The sequence below is a fragment of the Oncorhynchus mykiss genome, chromosome 11 (genome assembly GCF_057628025.1).
Source record: "Oncorhynchus mykiss isolate SJ-2025 chromosome 11, ASM5762802v1, whole genome shotgun sequence".
NCBI lineage: Eukaryota > Metazoa > Chordata > Actinopteri > Salmoniformes > Salmonidae > Oncorhynchus > Oncorhynchus mykiss.
The window spans coordinates 22,659,319-22,673,081 of record NC_143032.1 but is presented as its reverse complement, the minus strand read 5'-3'; the positions used below and the strand labels follow the sequence as shown (position 1 = coordinate 22,673,081).

General features: G+C 45.3%; 1 protein-coding gene across 2 annotated transcripts in view; it reads left to right on the top strand.

Moving 5' to 3' along the window:
- Positions 1 to 13,763, top strand: part of abca4a (ATP binding cassette subfamily A member 4a) — a 53,818-nt gene that overhangs the window by 35,974 nt on the left and 4,081 nt on the right. The window contains exons 27-42 of one of the 2 annotated variants that reach the window (XM_021620505.3): positions 125 to 300; positions 486 to 610; positions 817 to 915; positions 1,267 to 1,456; positions 1,636 to 1,730; positions 1,821 to 1,853; positions 2,083 to 2,188; positions 2,284 to 2,358; positions 2,488 to 2,657; positions 2,844 to 3,021; positions 3,251 to 3,366; positions 3,818 to 3,920; positions 4,151 to 4,274; positions 11,244 to 11,373; positions 11,589 to 11,709; positions 11,949 to 12,011. In XM_021620505.3, the coding sequence (XP_021476180.3) occupies positions 125 to 300; positions 486 to 610; positions 817 to 915; positions 1,267 to 1,456; positions 1,636 to 1,730; positions 1,821 to 1,853; positions 2,083 to 2,188; positions 2,284 to 2,358; positions 2,488 to 2,657; positions 2,844 to 3,021; positions 3,251 to 3,366; positions 3,818 to 3,920; positions 4,151 to 4,274; positions 11,244 to 11,373; positions 11,589 to 11,709; positions 11,949 to 12,011 (1,904 nt within the window). Of the gene's footprint in view, positions 1 to 124; positions 301 to 485; positions 611 to 816; positions 916 to 1,266; positions 1,457 to 1,635; positions 1,731 to 1,820; positions 1,854 to 2,082; positions 2,189 to 2,283; positions 2,359 to 2,487; positions 2,658 to 2,843; positions 3,022 to 3,250; positions 3,367 to 3,772; positions 3,921 to 4,150; positions 4,275 to 11,243; positions 11,374 to 11,588; positions 11,710 to 11,948; positions 12,012 to 13,763 lie in introns of both variants that reach the window. The other variant, XM_021620504.3, reaches the window with a different exon arrangement.

The following is a 13,763-nucleotide window of genomic DNA, read 5'->3' as shown; positions in this document are numbered from 1 at the left end:
AGGCTTGCAGATCATGCAGAGTGTTTATGGCTATCACTGTAGAAGACCATTTAAGCTCTGTAGTATCACTCTTTCTGTCTGCAGACAGGGAACATTTAACTCCCAACCTCTCCCTATGTTACAGAGGCAGACGGGGAGACCCAGGCCAACAGGCAGGGGAATTCTGGGGGCTCGGAGGGCAGCGAGGGGCGGGGCTCTAGACAGGTCAAAGGTGTCTGTCTGGTCCTGAAACAGTTATTTGCCCTGCTCATCAAACGGTTTCACCACGCCATAAGATCACATAAGGACTTCTTTGCTCAGGTACCATTCTCCACAGACGGCTGTTTGCGCCGTGCATTTTGTGTCCCCTCTATCATGTGCATTGGCTATAAATCCCTATTTATAATAATGTGCAATAATGTTACACATTTCTTGATGGTTCCAGTTCCATGATGCAGAATTTGAATATGGAAACGTCCCTGTGTCCTTTTGTTTGGCTTCATCAGATAGTTTTGCCAGCCAGTTTTGTGTTCGTATCACTGATGTTCACTACGATCGTACCTCCGTTTGGAGAGTACCCCAGCCTGACCCTTAGTCCCTGGATGTATGGACGACAGTTCACCTTCTTCAGGTGAGCATAGAGACTTCGGTCCTGCCCTGAGTCTAGCACCATTTGTTAAATCACTCGTCCAGCCAATTCAGAGCAGATTCAGTCTGAGGAAGTGCAATTCCACTGGCACAACACATGAGTAAAACGCAGAAGTCGCGAATGATTATGTGGATTTTGATCACGTTTGATAAAGACTGCTGTTGACTGTTGGATGTGCCATCTTCCAGTAACGAGCGTATCCTGGACCCTGAGATGAGGTACTTTGGAGAGGTGCTGCTGAACAAGCCTGGCTTTGGGACTCGCTGCATGGTGGATGAACCTCTGGAGTGAGTGTTGACCAGGGACAGTTCACTTACCATACAACATCATCTGTTTGCTAAGTGTCGAAGTATAGCATCACTTTAAGGCTCGATTCCAATAGGAGTCAGATATCAGTCTGGGGGCCAGAAAGCAACTCGCAGGCCAGATGTGCGCTAGTCTTGAGTTTGAGACCTTCTTAAAGAATGCCATAGTTACTGATATCATGTTGGCTACTGTATGCCCAAAAGTAACAAACATTAGGGGAGGAGGGAGGCGTCGTTGCATATGCCCGAAAAATTATTTTGTGTATCATGTTGATCCTGATAGGCACTTCAAGTGTAACAATGTGCATGTGTGCATGCGTGCTCCCGGTATAGGGATTTCCCATGTAATAACATCACAACGGAGTGGGAGATGCCGCTACTGAACCCTGCTCTGATAGACATGTTGGATGGACCAGAGTGGACCGCAGTTAACCCTTCCCCAGGCTGCCAGTGTAGTACCCCTAGGAAACTCACCATGCTGCCTGTCTGCCCTGAGGGAGCAGGGGGGATAACACCACCACAGGTTAGTGGAGATATATGCATAGGCTTTAACTGGTCTGATACAATATTGTGGTAATCAGTTGGCCCCGGTTTAAATCCCAGTCAGTCACCAATGCACAAAGTTATATATACACTGTTTGTTCGTGTGTGTGTGTGTGTGTGTGCGTGTGTGTGTGTGTGTGTGTGTGTGTTGTATTATAGAGGATCCAGTCGACAGGTGATGTTCTGGTGGACCTAACAGGCAGGAATATCTCTGACTACCTGGTGAAGACTTACCCCTCCCTCATCAAGGCCAGGTACTGTGGAACTATTTCAGCCTTCATCTACTTTCTTCTGTTCTACATACACAACTCTAATGGTAGAATTCATATGTCTTTCTTGTTCAGTTTGAAGAGCAAATACTGGGTGAATGAACAAAGGTACTATTTCCATATTTTACAAAATTCAAAACGTAGTATATTTGCAATGAGCTAGGTGGGTGTTACCTTGTGGCCGTCATGTAATGAAAAGTGATGTTGTACCGCCCTCTGGTGGCCAGGGGCATAGTACCGTTATTGTATAAGGAGTTTTAGCTCTCACTGAGTACGCTGTCTTACTCCTGGTGTTCAGATATGGAGGTATATGTGTTGTCTGTTGTCTGTCATCCAGGTATGGAGGTATATCTGTCGGGGGACAGCTTCCTGTGTTAGATGTGGACCCTAAGACCATCCAGGACGCAGCGTCACAGCTGGGACGACTGCTCAATGTTACTGGGGTACGACTACTAAAGATGTCTCTGGTGTGGATCTTCACACACTTCAACAGCCCTGTAACTGTCCATGTAACCAATCATGGTACTCTTCTTTTCAGGGTAAATACTCCAAACAAACTCTGAAGGACATAGGAACCTTCCTTCGCTACATGGAGAGTGAATATAATGTCAAGGCAAGGCATATATTGCACTTGTCTACAGTGTATACAATTTAACCCTCTACTGCAAATCCACTGTCTTACTTTTGTACCATACACCAGCAAAAGAAGATTCACTAGAATGTCCATTCTGTATTTTTGAAGGTGTGGTACAACAACAAGGGCTGGCATGCCATGGTGGCCTTCATGAACGTGGCCAACAACGCCATCCTCAGAGCCAACCTGCCCAAAGATGCCAGCCTGGATGTATACGGCATCACCACTATCAACCACCCTCTCAACCTTACCAAGGAACAATTGTCTGAAGTCACTGTGTGAGTACTGGCCTTTCAGGAGATGTAATACTTTAGGACACTGTGTGAGTACTAGCCAATCAGGTGAGGTGATTAAAGACAGATCTCCTGGATCACCTAACCCCATTCTGTGTCCCTGTGAGCACCTCAGTGGATGTGGTGGTGGCTATCTAACCCTACTCCCTCTCCTCTCCTCTCCTCTCCTAGTCTGAGCACCTCAGTGGATGCGATGGTGGCTATCTGTGTTGTCTTCGCCATGTCCTTTGTCCCAGCCTCCTTTGTGCTCTACCTCATCCAGGAGAGGGTGACCCAGGCCAAACACCTCCAGTTTGTCAGCGGGGTCAGTCCCGTCATCTACTGGATGGCCAACTTCCTCTGGGACATGGTATGTCTCCCGTCATGCTCTCTCCAATCTCACATTGACACACACACCAAGTTCTTGACGTGCCAAAACGGTTCGTGGCGAGGCTACCCACTCTCTTAAATGATCTATATTAATATGGCATGGCAGATCATGGCATACGTGTCCACTCAAACAGCCCAACGGTTTGAGAGATACGTTTGATCTTTCTACGTAGGGCTTGACATTCATTGTGCCACTTCCCCCTCATCAGGTGAATTACTCTATCAGTGCAGCACTTGTGGTGGCTATTTTCATGGTCTTTGACAAGAAGTGCTACACGTCGCCAACCAACCTCCAACCCCTGACAGCCCTGCTCATGCTCTATGGGTAAGTCGGTGTACTACAAGGACAGTACGCCCGTTTACTTGGGCTAAAGGTGGAAGGTTACAGATTTAGGGTTAGCGGTCATTTATCCTTGGAGAGTGCATCTCGAACAGCTCTTTACAGCATGCTCTAAATGATGAATGGATTGTACTGTACAGCGATACAGGCGATGAGAACTTGAGTGGTGTTAATGGGGCTAAACCTGTAGCAGGTTTATAGTGCTGCTCACGCCACTCAACTCCATTTAACAGTAACAGAGTAAGCTGACATTCTGGACCAGAGGAAACCCTTCTTCTAGAATGAACATTTAGGCAAGGACCACATGTAAATCTTAAGATGATCCTAAAAAAAATATAAGCTTGATCAAACGATGAGAAAAACCCTCCCTACCTGTCTCTGTTCACTGGAGGTGGTCTGTGACGCCCATGATGTACCCCATGTCCTACATCTTCAGTATTCCCAGCACAGCCTACGTCTCTCTGTCCTGCATCAACCTGTTCATTGGCATCAACAGCAGTGCCATCACCTTCATCCTTGACCTGTTTGACAGCACAGCGGTGAGTGGAGAGCACAGCCTGGGATAAACGCTTCCTGTACTTACTCACAGACCTGTCTGTCTCTACCCCCTGCTCAATGACTCTTCAAATACTAGTACTTGTTGAGTGACTCGATTCTACTGTGTGGTTTGGCCCTCCATTTCTGTCTCTTCCTCCCCCTCCCCTCTCTCTCTCTCCCCCCCACTCCCTCCCTTTATTTATGTATCACTCTAACTTCCTTCTTCTCTCAGGCGCTGTATAAGTGTAACCAGCTGCTGAAGAAAATGCTGCTGATCTTCCCCCACTATTGTCTTGGCCGGGGTCTGATCGACATGGCTATGAATCAGGCTGTTACTGACGTCTATGCCCGCTTTGGTGAGTCACACCCCCTGCCCCGTCACCCTCCAACCCCCTCACCCCCTTCAACCCCTTGCCACCCCCACCACTCGCTCCAAGGTCTGCATTCTGATTGGTCAGCAGGGAAATGCCGCTAGCAACCCTAGCCTGTTCTGCAGGTCTTGGACATCTCCAGACCCCAAAGCCAAAATCATGATGCATTCAGAATGCCATAACAGGACGGGAATAACATTGGCCTCGGATGGCCCCGGGTCGGGCCGACTGCCTCTGAAACATGATGCTGTGTATTTGTCCTGCCGAAGCTCTAGGAGATTTACACCCAAGACACTTCTTAAATAACTTGTGGATCTGAATTAGCTTTCCCTAATCAGCTGATAAGACCAGTCAAAGCAGTGGCGACTAATGAGTGTGGTTAGCTAGTTACAGTGCCTTCCGAAAGTTTCACATTTTGTTACATTACAGCTTTATTCTAAAATTGCAGACCTGCCAACATGCATGCATTTGCTACCAACTATACAATTTTCTGTCCATGTACACAGATATGTATGCCAAAATACTTTAGGACACTGTGTGAGTACTAGCCATGAATGATTAGGGCCTGATTTTTATTTATTTTTAAACTTAAAAAAACAACAACATTTTAATAAAAAATAAATCCACTGAGTAAATCTAACATCCCGATTCTCGAGCTGCAACACACAGACATGTACGGAGTTTGTGTCAACGGACATGGAGATTAATACATCATTATTCGACGTAGCTACCCGGTGTCTGCCCCTCCTGTTTGTTGTGATGCTGAGTTTGCCGACTGTCAGCTGTACGTAAACACGTGGACGTGTGTTGTGGAAAGGAAAACACTAATTGTTTCAAGCTAACGTTAGCGAACATAAGATGGACATTCATTGGGCTCCAAAGTGCCATCAGTTCACTCGCATTTGCTAGTGAAATAAATGAAATGCAAATACGAAAAATAACTGGTCGCATTTGTGCGAGTGTGATATACATTTAATTATGCGTCCCATTAGTTGTCTTTCCCACGTAACATTACGAGGATCACTCAACCTGATAGACTGTAAATGTAATAATGATCCACGTCACATTACAAAAGTAAAAGTATAATCAAAAATAAATATAAACATCTTGGCATTAAATGGAGTCAGGAATTTAGAAGACTGCGATGAAGAATTAATGAGTGTCTGGTATTAGCGATAGAGGCAATGCTTCTAAAATGCTTTTGCACTAGATTTGAGATCTTATCAATTTCGAAAATCTGAAATGATGTATGTGCTGCAAAGAAATACAATTAGGCACCTTTACATAGACTGAAACAGCGGACTCTTCTAGCGAACAGCGTTCAGATTCCCTTTGCGGTAGCCTTCTTAAGCATTGCGTAGCCAGTTTGCGATCATTTGTTTTTGTGTTTTCAAAATGATTTTGCTTTCAGTGTTGATTAGGAATGGTGTCTAAAAAGCCAATACTTGTGAGCAGGCACTAGTGATTGGCCCTGTTTGAGAGGTGACAAGCGTTCCTCTACTATAGAGACTAAATTTATGTAACAATTTGTGCTAAAAACGTTATAGATAATTATCTTCATTCTACACTGTACATGTAATCTCCAAGAATAAATGCCTTTTGTGTGTATTTTCTAATTACATATTGTTAGTGACTTTTACCATTTGTGTAAATGGGATGCTGTCAATAAAGTATTCCAACCTTTTATAGACTTGATTTGGTACAATTCCATAATTGCAATCAGACTCACCAGCAGCGCGTGGACGAGCGTGCGTGCTACTCGCGCGAGTGAATCTCCAATTTGCCGTGCGCATCAGGTACTCTAAAAAGTTGGACAGGGTTGGCAGGTCTGTAATGGATTAAATTGTTATTTTCCCATCATCAATCTACACGCAATACACCATCATTTTAATACATTTTTTGCTAATTTATATATATAAAAAAACGGAAATATCGCATTTACATAAGTATTCAGACCCTTTACTCAGTACTTTTTTGAAGCAACTTTGGCACGGATTACAGCATCGAGTCTTCTTGGGTATGACGCTACAAGCTTGGCACACCTGTATTTGGGGAGTTTCTCCCATTCTCTGTAGATTCTCTCAAACTATGTCAGTTTGGATGGGGAGCGTTGCTGCACAGCTATTTTCAGGTCTCTTCAGAGATGTTCGATTGGGTTCAAGTACAGGCTCTCTATGGCTGGGCCACTCAAGGACATTCAGAGACTTGTCCCGCAGCCACTCCTGCGTTGTCTTGGCTGTGTGCTCAGGGTCGTTGTCCTGTTGGAAGGTGAATCTTTGTTCTGGAGCAGGTTTTCATCAAGGATCTATCTGTACTGCCTCGTTCATCTTTCCCTCAAGCCTGACTAGTCGCCCAGTCCCTGTTGCTGAAAAACATCCCCACAGCATGATGCTGCCACCACCACCAAGCTTCACCGTAGGGATAGTGCCAGGTTTCAAAAATGGCGCCGGAGGAGATGGCCGCCGTTTTAAGGTCTCCTAACCAATTGTACAATTGTGCTATTTTGTGTTTTTTTTCATGATATTTGTAAATTATTTTGTCCATAACGTTTCTGCAACCGTATCTTACAGAAGAAAAGCGCTTCTGGATATCAGGACAGCGATCACTCACCTCGGACTAGACAAAGATTTCTTCAACAACAACAACAACAGCAGCAAGCAGGACTCACGCGATATTCTCCAAACACCCCACAGGACAGATATCCCAATTATTTGCAAAAGGAAGCGACGCAGAGGAAGTAGAGCCAGATGCTTGTCCGGACCCGTAGAAGACAACTAGGAAAGCTGCTGTTACCGTCAATATTACTCGCCAACGTGCAATCATTGGACAATAAACTAGACAAGGTAAGATCACGAATATCCTATCAACGGGACATCAAAAACTGTAATATCCTATGTTTCACTGAATCGTGGCTGAATGACGACATGGATATTCAGCTAGAGGGATACAACGCTGCATCGGCAGGATAGAACAGCACACTCTGGTAAAACGAGGTGGAGCGTTCTGAGCATATTTGTAAACAACAGCTGGTGCACGAAATCTAAGGAAGTCTCTAGATTCTGCTCGCCTGAAGTAGAGTATATTGTGATAAACTGCAGGCCACATTACTGGCCTAGAGAGTTCTCAGCTATACTTTTCGTGGCTGTTTATTTACTACCACAGACAGATGCTGGCACTAAGACCACACTCAGTCAGCTGTATAAGGAAATAAGCAAACAGGAAACCACTCACCCAGAGGCGGCGCTCCTAGTGGCCAGAGACTTTAATGCAGGGAAACTTAAATCAGTTCTACCAAATCTCTATCTACATGTTAAATGTGCAACCAGAGGGAAAGAAATTCTAGATCACCTGTACTCCACACACAGAGATGCGTACAGGGCTCTAACCTCGCCCTCCATTTGGTAAATCCGACCACAACTCTATCCTCCTGATTCCTGCTTACAAGCAACAATTAAAGCAGGAAGAAGCAGTGACTCTGCCTATAAAAAAATGGTCAGATGAAGCAGCTGCTAAACTACAGGACTGCTTTGCTATCACAGACTGGAACATGTCATCGGAAGAATCCCGGAACATTGAGGAATACACCACATCAGTCACTGGCTTTATCAATAAGTGCATTGAGGACGTCGTCCCCACAGTGACTGTACGTACATACCCCAACCAGAAGCCATGGATTACAGGCAACATTCGCACTGAGCTAAAGGGTAGAACTGCCGCTTTCAAGGTACGGGAGTCTAACCCGGAAGCTTAAAAGAAATCCTGCTATGCCCTGCAATGAACCATCAAACAGGAAAAGCGTCAATACAGGGCTAAGATTGAATCATACTACACCGGCTCCGACGCTTGTCGGATATGGCAGGGCTTGCAAACTATTACAGACTGCAAAGGGAAGCACAGCCGCAAGCTGCCCAGTGACACGAGCCTACCAGACGAGCTAAATCACTTCTATGCTCGCTTCGAGGCAAGCAACACTGAGGCATGCATGAGAGCATCAGCTGTTCCGGACGACTGTGTGATCACGCTCTCCGTAGCCGACGTGAGTAAGACCTTTAAACAGGTCAACAGACACAAGGCTGCGGGGCCAGACTGATTACCAGGACGTGTGCTCCGGGCATGTGCTGACCAACTGGCAGGTGTCTTCACTGACATTTTCAACATGTCCCTGATTGAGTCTGTATTACCAACATGCTTCAAGCAGACCACCATAGTCCCTGTGCCCAAGAACACAAAGGCAACCTGCCTAAATGACTACAGACCCGTAGCACTCACATCCGTAGCCATGAAGTGCTTTGAAATTCTGGTAATGGCTCACATCAACACCATTATCCCAGAAACCCTAGACCCAGTCCAATTTGCATACCGCCCAAACAGATCCACAGATGATGCAATCTCTATTGCACTCCACACTGCCCTTTCCCACCTGGACAAAAGGAACACCTATGTGAGAATGCTGTTCATTGACTACAGCTCAGAGTTCAACACTATAGTACCCTCAAAGCTCATCACCAAGCTAATGATCCTGGGACTAAACACCTCCCTCTGCAACTGGATCCTGGACTTCCTGACAGGCCAGCCCAAGTGGTGAGGGTAGGTAGCAACACATCTGCCACGCTGATCCTCAACACTGGAGCTCCCTAGGGGTGCGTGCTCAGTCCCCTCCTGTACTCCCTGTTCACCCATGACTGCATGGCCAGGCACGACTCCAACACCATCATTAAGTTTTCTGACGACACAACAGTGGTAGCCTGATCACCGACAACGACGAGACAGCCTGTAGGGAGAAGGTCAGAGACCTGGCCGGGTGGTGCCAGAATAACAACCTATCCCTCAACGTAACCAAGACTAAGGAGATGATTGTGGACTACAGGAAAAGGAGCACCGAGCACGTCCCCATTCTCTACAACAAACTAACTAACGCACGACAAAGCCTATTTCCCCTCAGGAAACTAAAACGATTTGGCATGGGTCCTGAGATCCTCAAAAGGTTCTACAGCTGCAACATCGAGAGCATCCTGACCGGTTGCATCACTGCCCGGTACGGCAATTGCTCGGCCTCCGACCACAAGGCACTTCAGAGGGTAGTGCGTACGGCCTGTACATCACTGGGGAAAAGCTGCCTGCCATCCAGGACCTCTACACCAGGCGGTGTCAGAGGAAGGCCCTAAAAACTGTCAAAGACCCCAGCCACCCCAGTCATAGATTGTTCTCTCTACTACCGCATGGCAAGCGGTGCTGGAGTGCAAAGTCTAGGACAAAAAAGCTTCTCAACAGTTTTTACCCCCAAGCCATAAGACTCCTGAACAGGTGGTTACCCGGACTATTTGCATTGTGTGCCCCCCAACCCCTCTTTTACGCTGCTGCTACTCTCTGTTTATCTTATATGCATAGTCACTTTAACTATACATCCATGTACATACTACCTAAATTGGCCCGACCAACCAGTGCTCCTGCACATTGGCTAACTGGGCTATCTGCATTGTGTCCCACCACCCGCCAACACCTCTTTTTATGCTTCTGCTACTCTCTGTTCATCATATATGCATAGTCACTTTAACCATACCCACATATACATACTACCTCAATAAGCCTGACTAACATGTGTCTGTATATAGCCTAGCTACTCTTTTTTCATGTCTTTTTACTGTTGTTTTATTTCTTTACTTACCTACACACACACATTGTTTTTCTTCTTTTTTCGCACCATTGGTTAGAGCCTGTAAGTAAGCATTTCACTATAAGGTTTACACCTGTTGTATTTGGCGCAGTGACAAATACATTTTGATTTGATTTGAGGTTTCCTCCAAATGTGACGCTTGGTATTCAGGCCAAAGAGTTCAATCTTGGTTTCATCAGACCAGATAATCTTGTTTTTCATGGTCTGAGATTCTTTAGGTGCCTTTTGGCAAACTCCAAGTGTGCTGTCATGTGCCTTTTACTGAGGAGTGGCTTCCATCTGGCCACTCTACCATAAAGGCCTGATTGGTGGAGAGCTGCAGAGATGGTTGTTCTTCTGGAAGGTTCTCCCATCTCCACAGAGGAACTCTAGAGCTCTGTCAGAGTGACCATCGGGTTCTTGGTCACCTCCCTGACCAAGGCCCTTCTCTCCCGATTGCTCAGTTTGGCCAGGCGGCCAGCTCTAGGAAGAGTCTTGGTGGTTCTAAACTTCTTCCATTTAAGAATGAATGAGGCCACTGTGTTCTTGGGGACCTTCAATGCTGCAGAAATTGATTGGTACCCTTCCCCTAATCTGTGCCTTGACACATTCCTGTCTTGGAGCTCAACTGTCAATTTCTTGGATCTCATGGCTTGGTTTTTGCTCTGACATGCACTGTCAACTGCGGGACCTTATATAGACAGCTGTGTGTCTTTCCAAACCATGTCCAATCAATTGAATTTATTACAGGTGGACTCCATTCAAGTTGTAGAAACATCTCAAGTATGATCAATGTAAACAGGATGCACCTGAGCTCAATTTCCAGTCTCATAGCAAAGTGTCTGAATACTTATGTCTATAAGCTATTTCAGTTTTTTATTTGTAATACATTTGCAAACATTTCTACAAACCTGTTTTCGCTTCGTCATTATGGGGTATTGTGTGTAGATTGCTGAACATTTTTATTTATTTAATCAATTCTAGAATAAGGCTGTAAAATATCAAAATGTGGAAAAAGTGAGCGGTCTGAATACTTCCGGAAGGCACTGTCGGTCGGTAGTGGATATAGGAGACTATCGGAGCATTTGCCACCGAGTGTGCATGCACCATCACCCAGTTTTCTTGATGAATGTTTTATGTGAAGATAAGCTGACTGATTAAAGTGTAACAGGAGCATATTCCGTGTTGTCAGCACTCAAACTTTTCCCACTCCTCACACATCGGTTAGATCAGATGGTGTACGAATGCGGATTATTCCATGCTACATGCTGATCCTGTTTGCTTTGCTTTGTGTGTGTCAGGCGAGGACTTCAGTCTGGACCCCTACAGTTGGGACTTTTTAGGGAAGAACCTGGTCTTCATGGCTGTTGAGGGCTTTGTCTATTTCATCATGAACATCCTGATCCAGTACCGCTTCTTCCTGGATCACTGGTAACCAACAGCTTCACTTCACATCTAATATACAAGTCTACATTGCTGTAGTACTTTAAAAGATCATCTAATTGTTTAAGGATCAGAATCGTATGAATCTGTTGACCATTACCAGTTGACTAGTACCAGTAACTCTATGCGTTATTGATTGTGAGAGCAGTCCAGAACAGCACTTCGCCACTTACCTTAAACCTCTGACCTCTTACCTGTAATAGGATCACAGATTGTAAGACGGATCCCATCATGGAGGAAGACGTGGATGTGGCCCAGGAGAGAGAACACATCTATAATGGGGGAAGCAAGAATGACATCTTAAAGATTAGAGATCTCACCAAGGTATGCTAACTAACTAACTAACTGACTGACCACTCAGGACTCCTGTGTTATGTGTTTCTCGGTTATTGACTCAATAATTTGCAGTGTGAACAAGATGGTTATATCTTTCTCAATCTCTTTCTCTTCCTCTCTCTATTTATCTCTAACTACTCTCTCTCTCTCTCTCTCTCTCTCTCTCTCTCTCTCTCTCTCTCTCTCTCTCTCTCTCTCTCGCTCTCGCTCTCTTTCTCTCCTCCCAGACATACATGGGGAAGACAAAGCCAGCTGTTGACAGGATCTGTGTGGGAGTGTCACCTGGGGAGGTCAGTACAGTACCACTCTATACTATAGACCTCTATATCAACTCAGCAAAAAATAAATGTCCTCTCACTGTCAACTGCGTTTATTTTCAGCAAACTTAACATGTGTAAATATTTATATGAATATATGAATATTTATACTGAGATATAAACTGAACAAGTTCCACAGACATGTGACTAACAGAAATGGAATACTATGTCCCTGAACAAAGGGGGGGGGGGGGGTCAAAATCAAAAGTAACAGTAACAGTCTATCTGGTGTGGCCACCAGCTGCATTAAGTACTGCAGTGCATCTCCTCCTCATGGACTGCACCAGATTTGCCAGTTCTTGCTGTGAGATGTTACCCCACTCTTCTACCATGGCACCTGCAAGTTCCAGGATATTTCTGGGGGGAATGGCCCTAGCTCTCACCCTCCGATCCAACAGGTCCCAGACGTGCTCAATGGGATTGAGATCCAGGCTCTTCGTTGGCCATGGCAGAACACTGACATTGCTGTCTTGCAGGAAATCACTCACAAAACTAGCAGTATGGCTGGTGGCATTGTCATGCTGGAGGGTCATGTCAGGATGAACCTGCAGGAAAGGTACCACATGAGGGAGGAGGATATCTTCCCTGTAATGCACAGCGTAGAGATTGCTTGCAATGACAACATGCTTAGTTCGATGATGCTGTGACACACAGCCCCAGACCATGACGGACCCTCCACCTCCAAATCGATCCCACTCCAGAGTACAGGCCTCGGTGTAACGCTCATTCCTTCAACACTCATTCCTCCAACCATCACCCCTGGTGAGACAAAACTGTGACTCGTCAGTGAAGAGTACTTTTTGCCAGTCCTGTCTGGTCCAGCGACTGTGGGTTTGTGCCCATAGGTGACGTACAGTGCCTTGCGAAAGTATTCGGCCCCCTTGAACTTTGCGACCTTTTGCCACATTTCAGGCTTCTAACATAAATATATAAAACTGTATTTTTTTGTGAAGAATCAACAACAAGTGGGACACAATCATGAAGTGGAACGACATTTATTGGATATTTCAAACTTTTTTAACAAATCAAAAACTGAAAAATTGGGCGTGCAAAATTATTCAGCCCCCTTAAGTTAATACTTTGTAGCGCCACCTTTTGCTGCGATTACAGCTGTAAGTCGCTTGGGGTATGTCTCTATCAGTTTTGCACATCGAGAGACTGACATTTTTTCCCATTCCTCCTTGCAAAACAGCTCGAGCTCAGTGAGGTTGGATGGAGAGCATTTGTGAACAGCAGTTTTCAGTTCTTTCCACAGATTCTCGATTGGATTCAGGTCTGGACTTTGACTTGGCCATTCTAACACCTGGATATGTTTATTTTTGAACCATTCCATTGTAGATTTTGCTTTATGTTTTGGATCATTGTCTTGTTGGAAGACAAATCTCCGTCCCAGTCTCAGGTCTTTTGCAGACTCCATCAGGTTTTCTTCCAGAATGGTCCTGTATTTGGCTCCATCCATCTTCCCATCAATTTTAACCATCTTCCCTGTCCCTGCTGAAGAAAAGCAGGCCCAAACCATGATGCTGCCACCACCATGTTTGACAGTGGGGATGGTGTGTTCAGCTGTGTTGCTTTTACGCCAAACATAACGTTTTGCATTGTTGCCAAAAAGTTCAATTTTGGTTTCATCTGACCAGAGCACCTTCTTCCACATGTTTGGTGTGTCTCCCAGGTGGCTTGTGGCAAACTTTAAATGACACTTTTTATGGATATCTTTAAGAAATG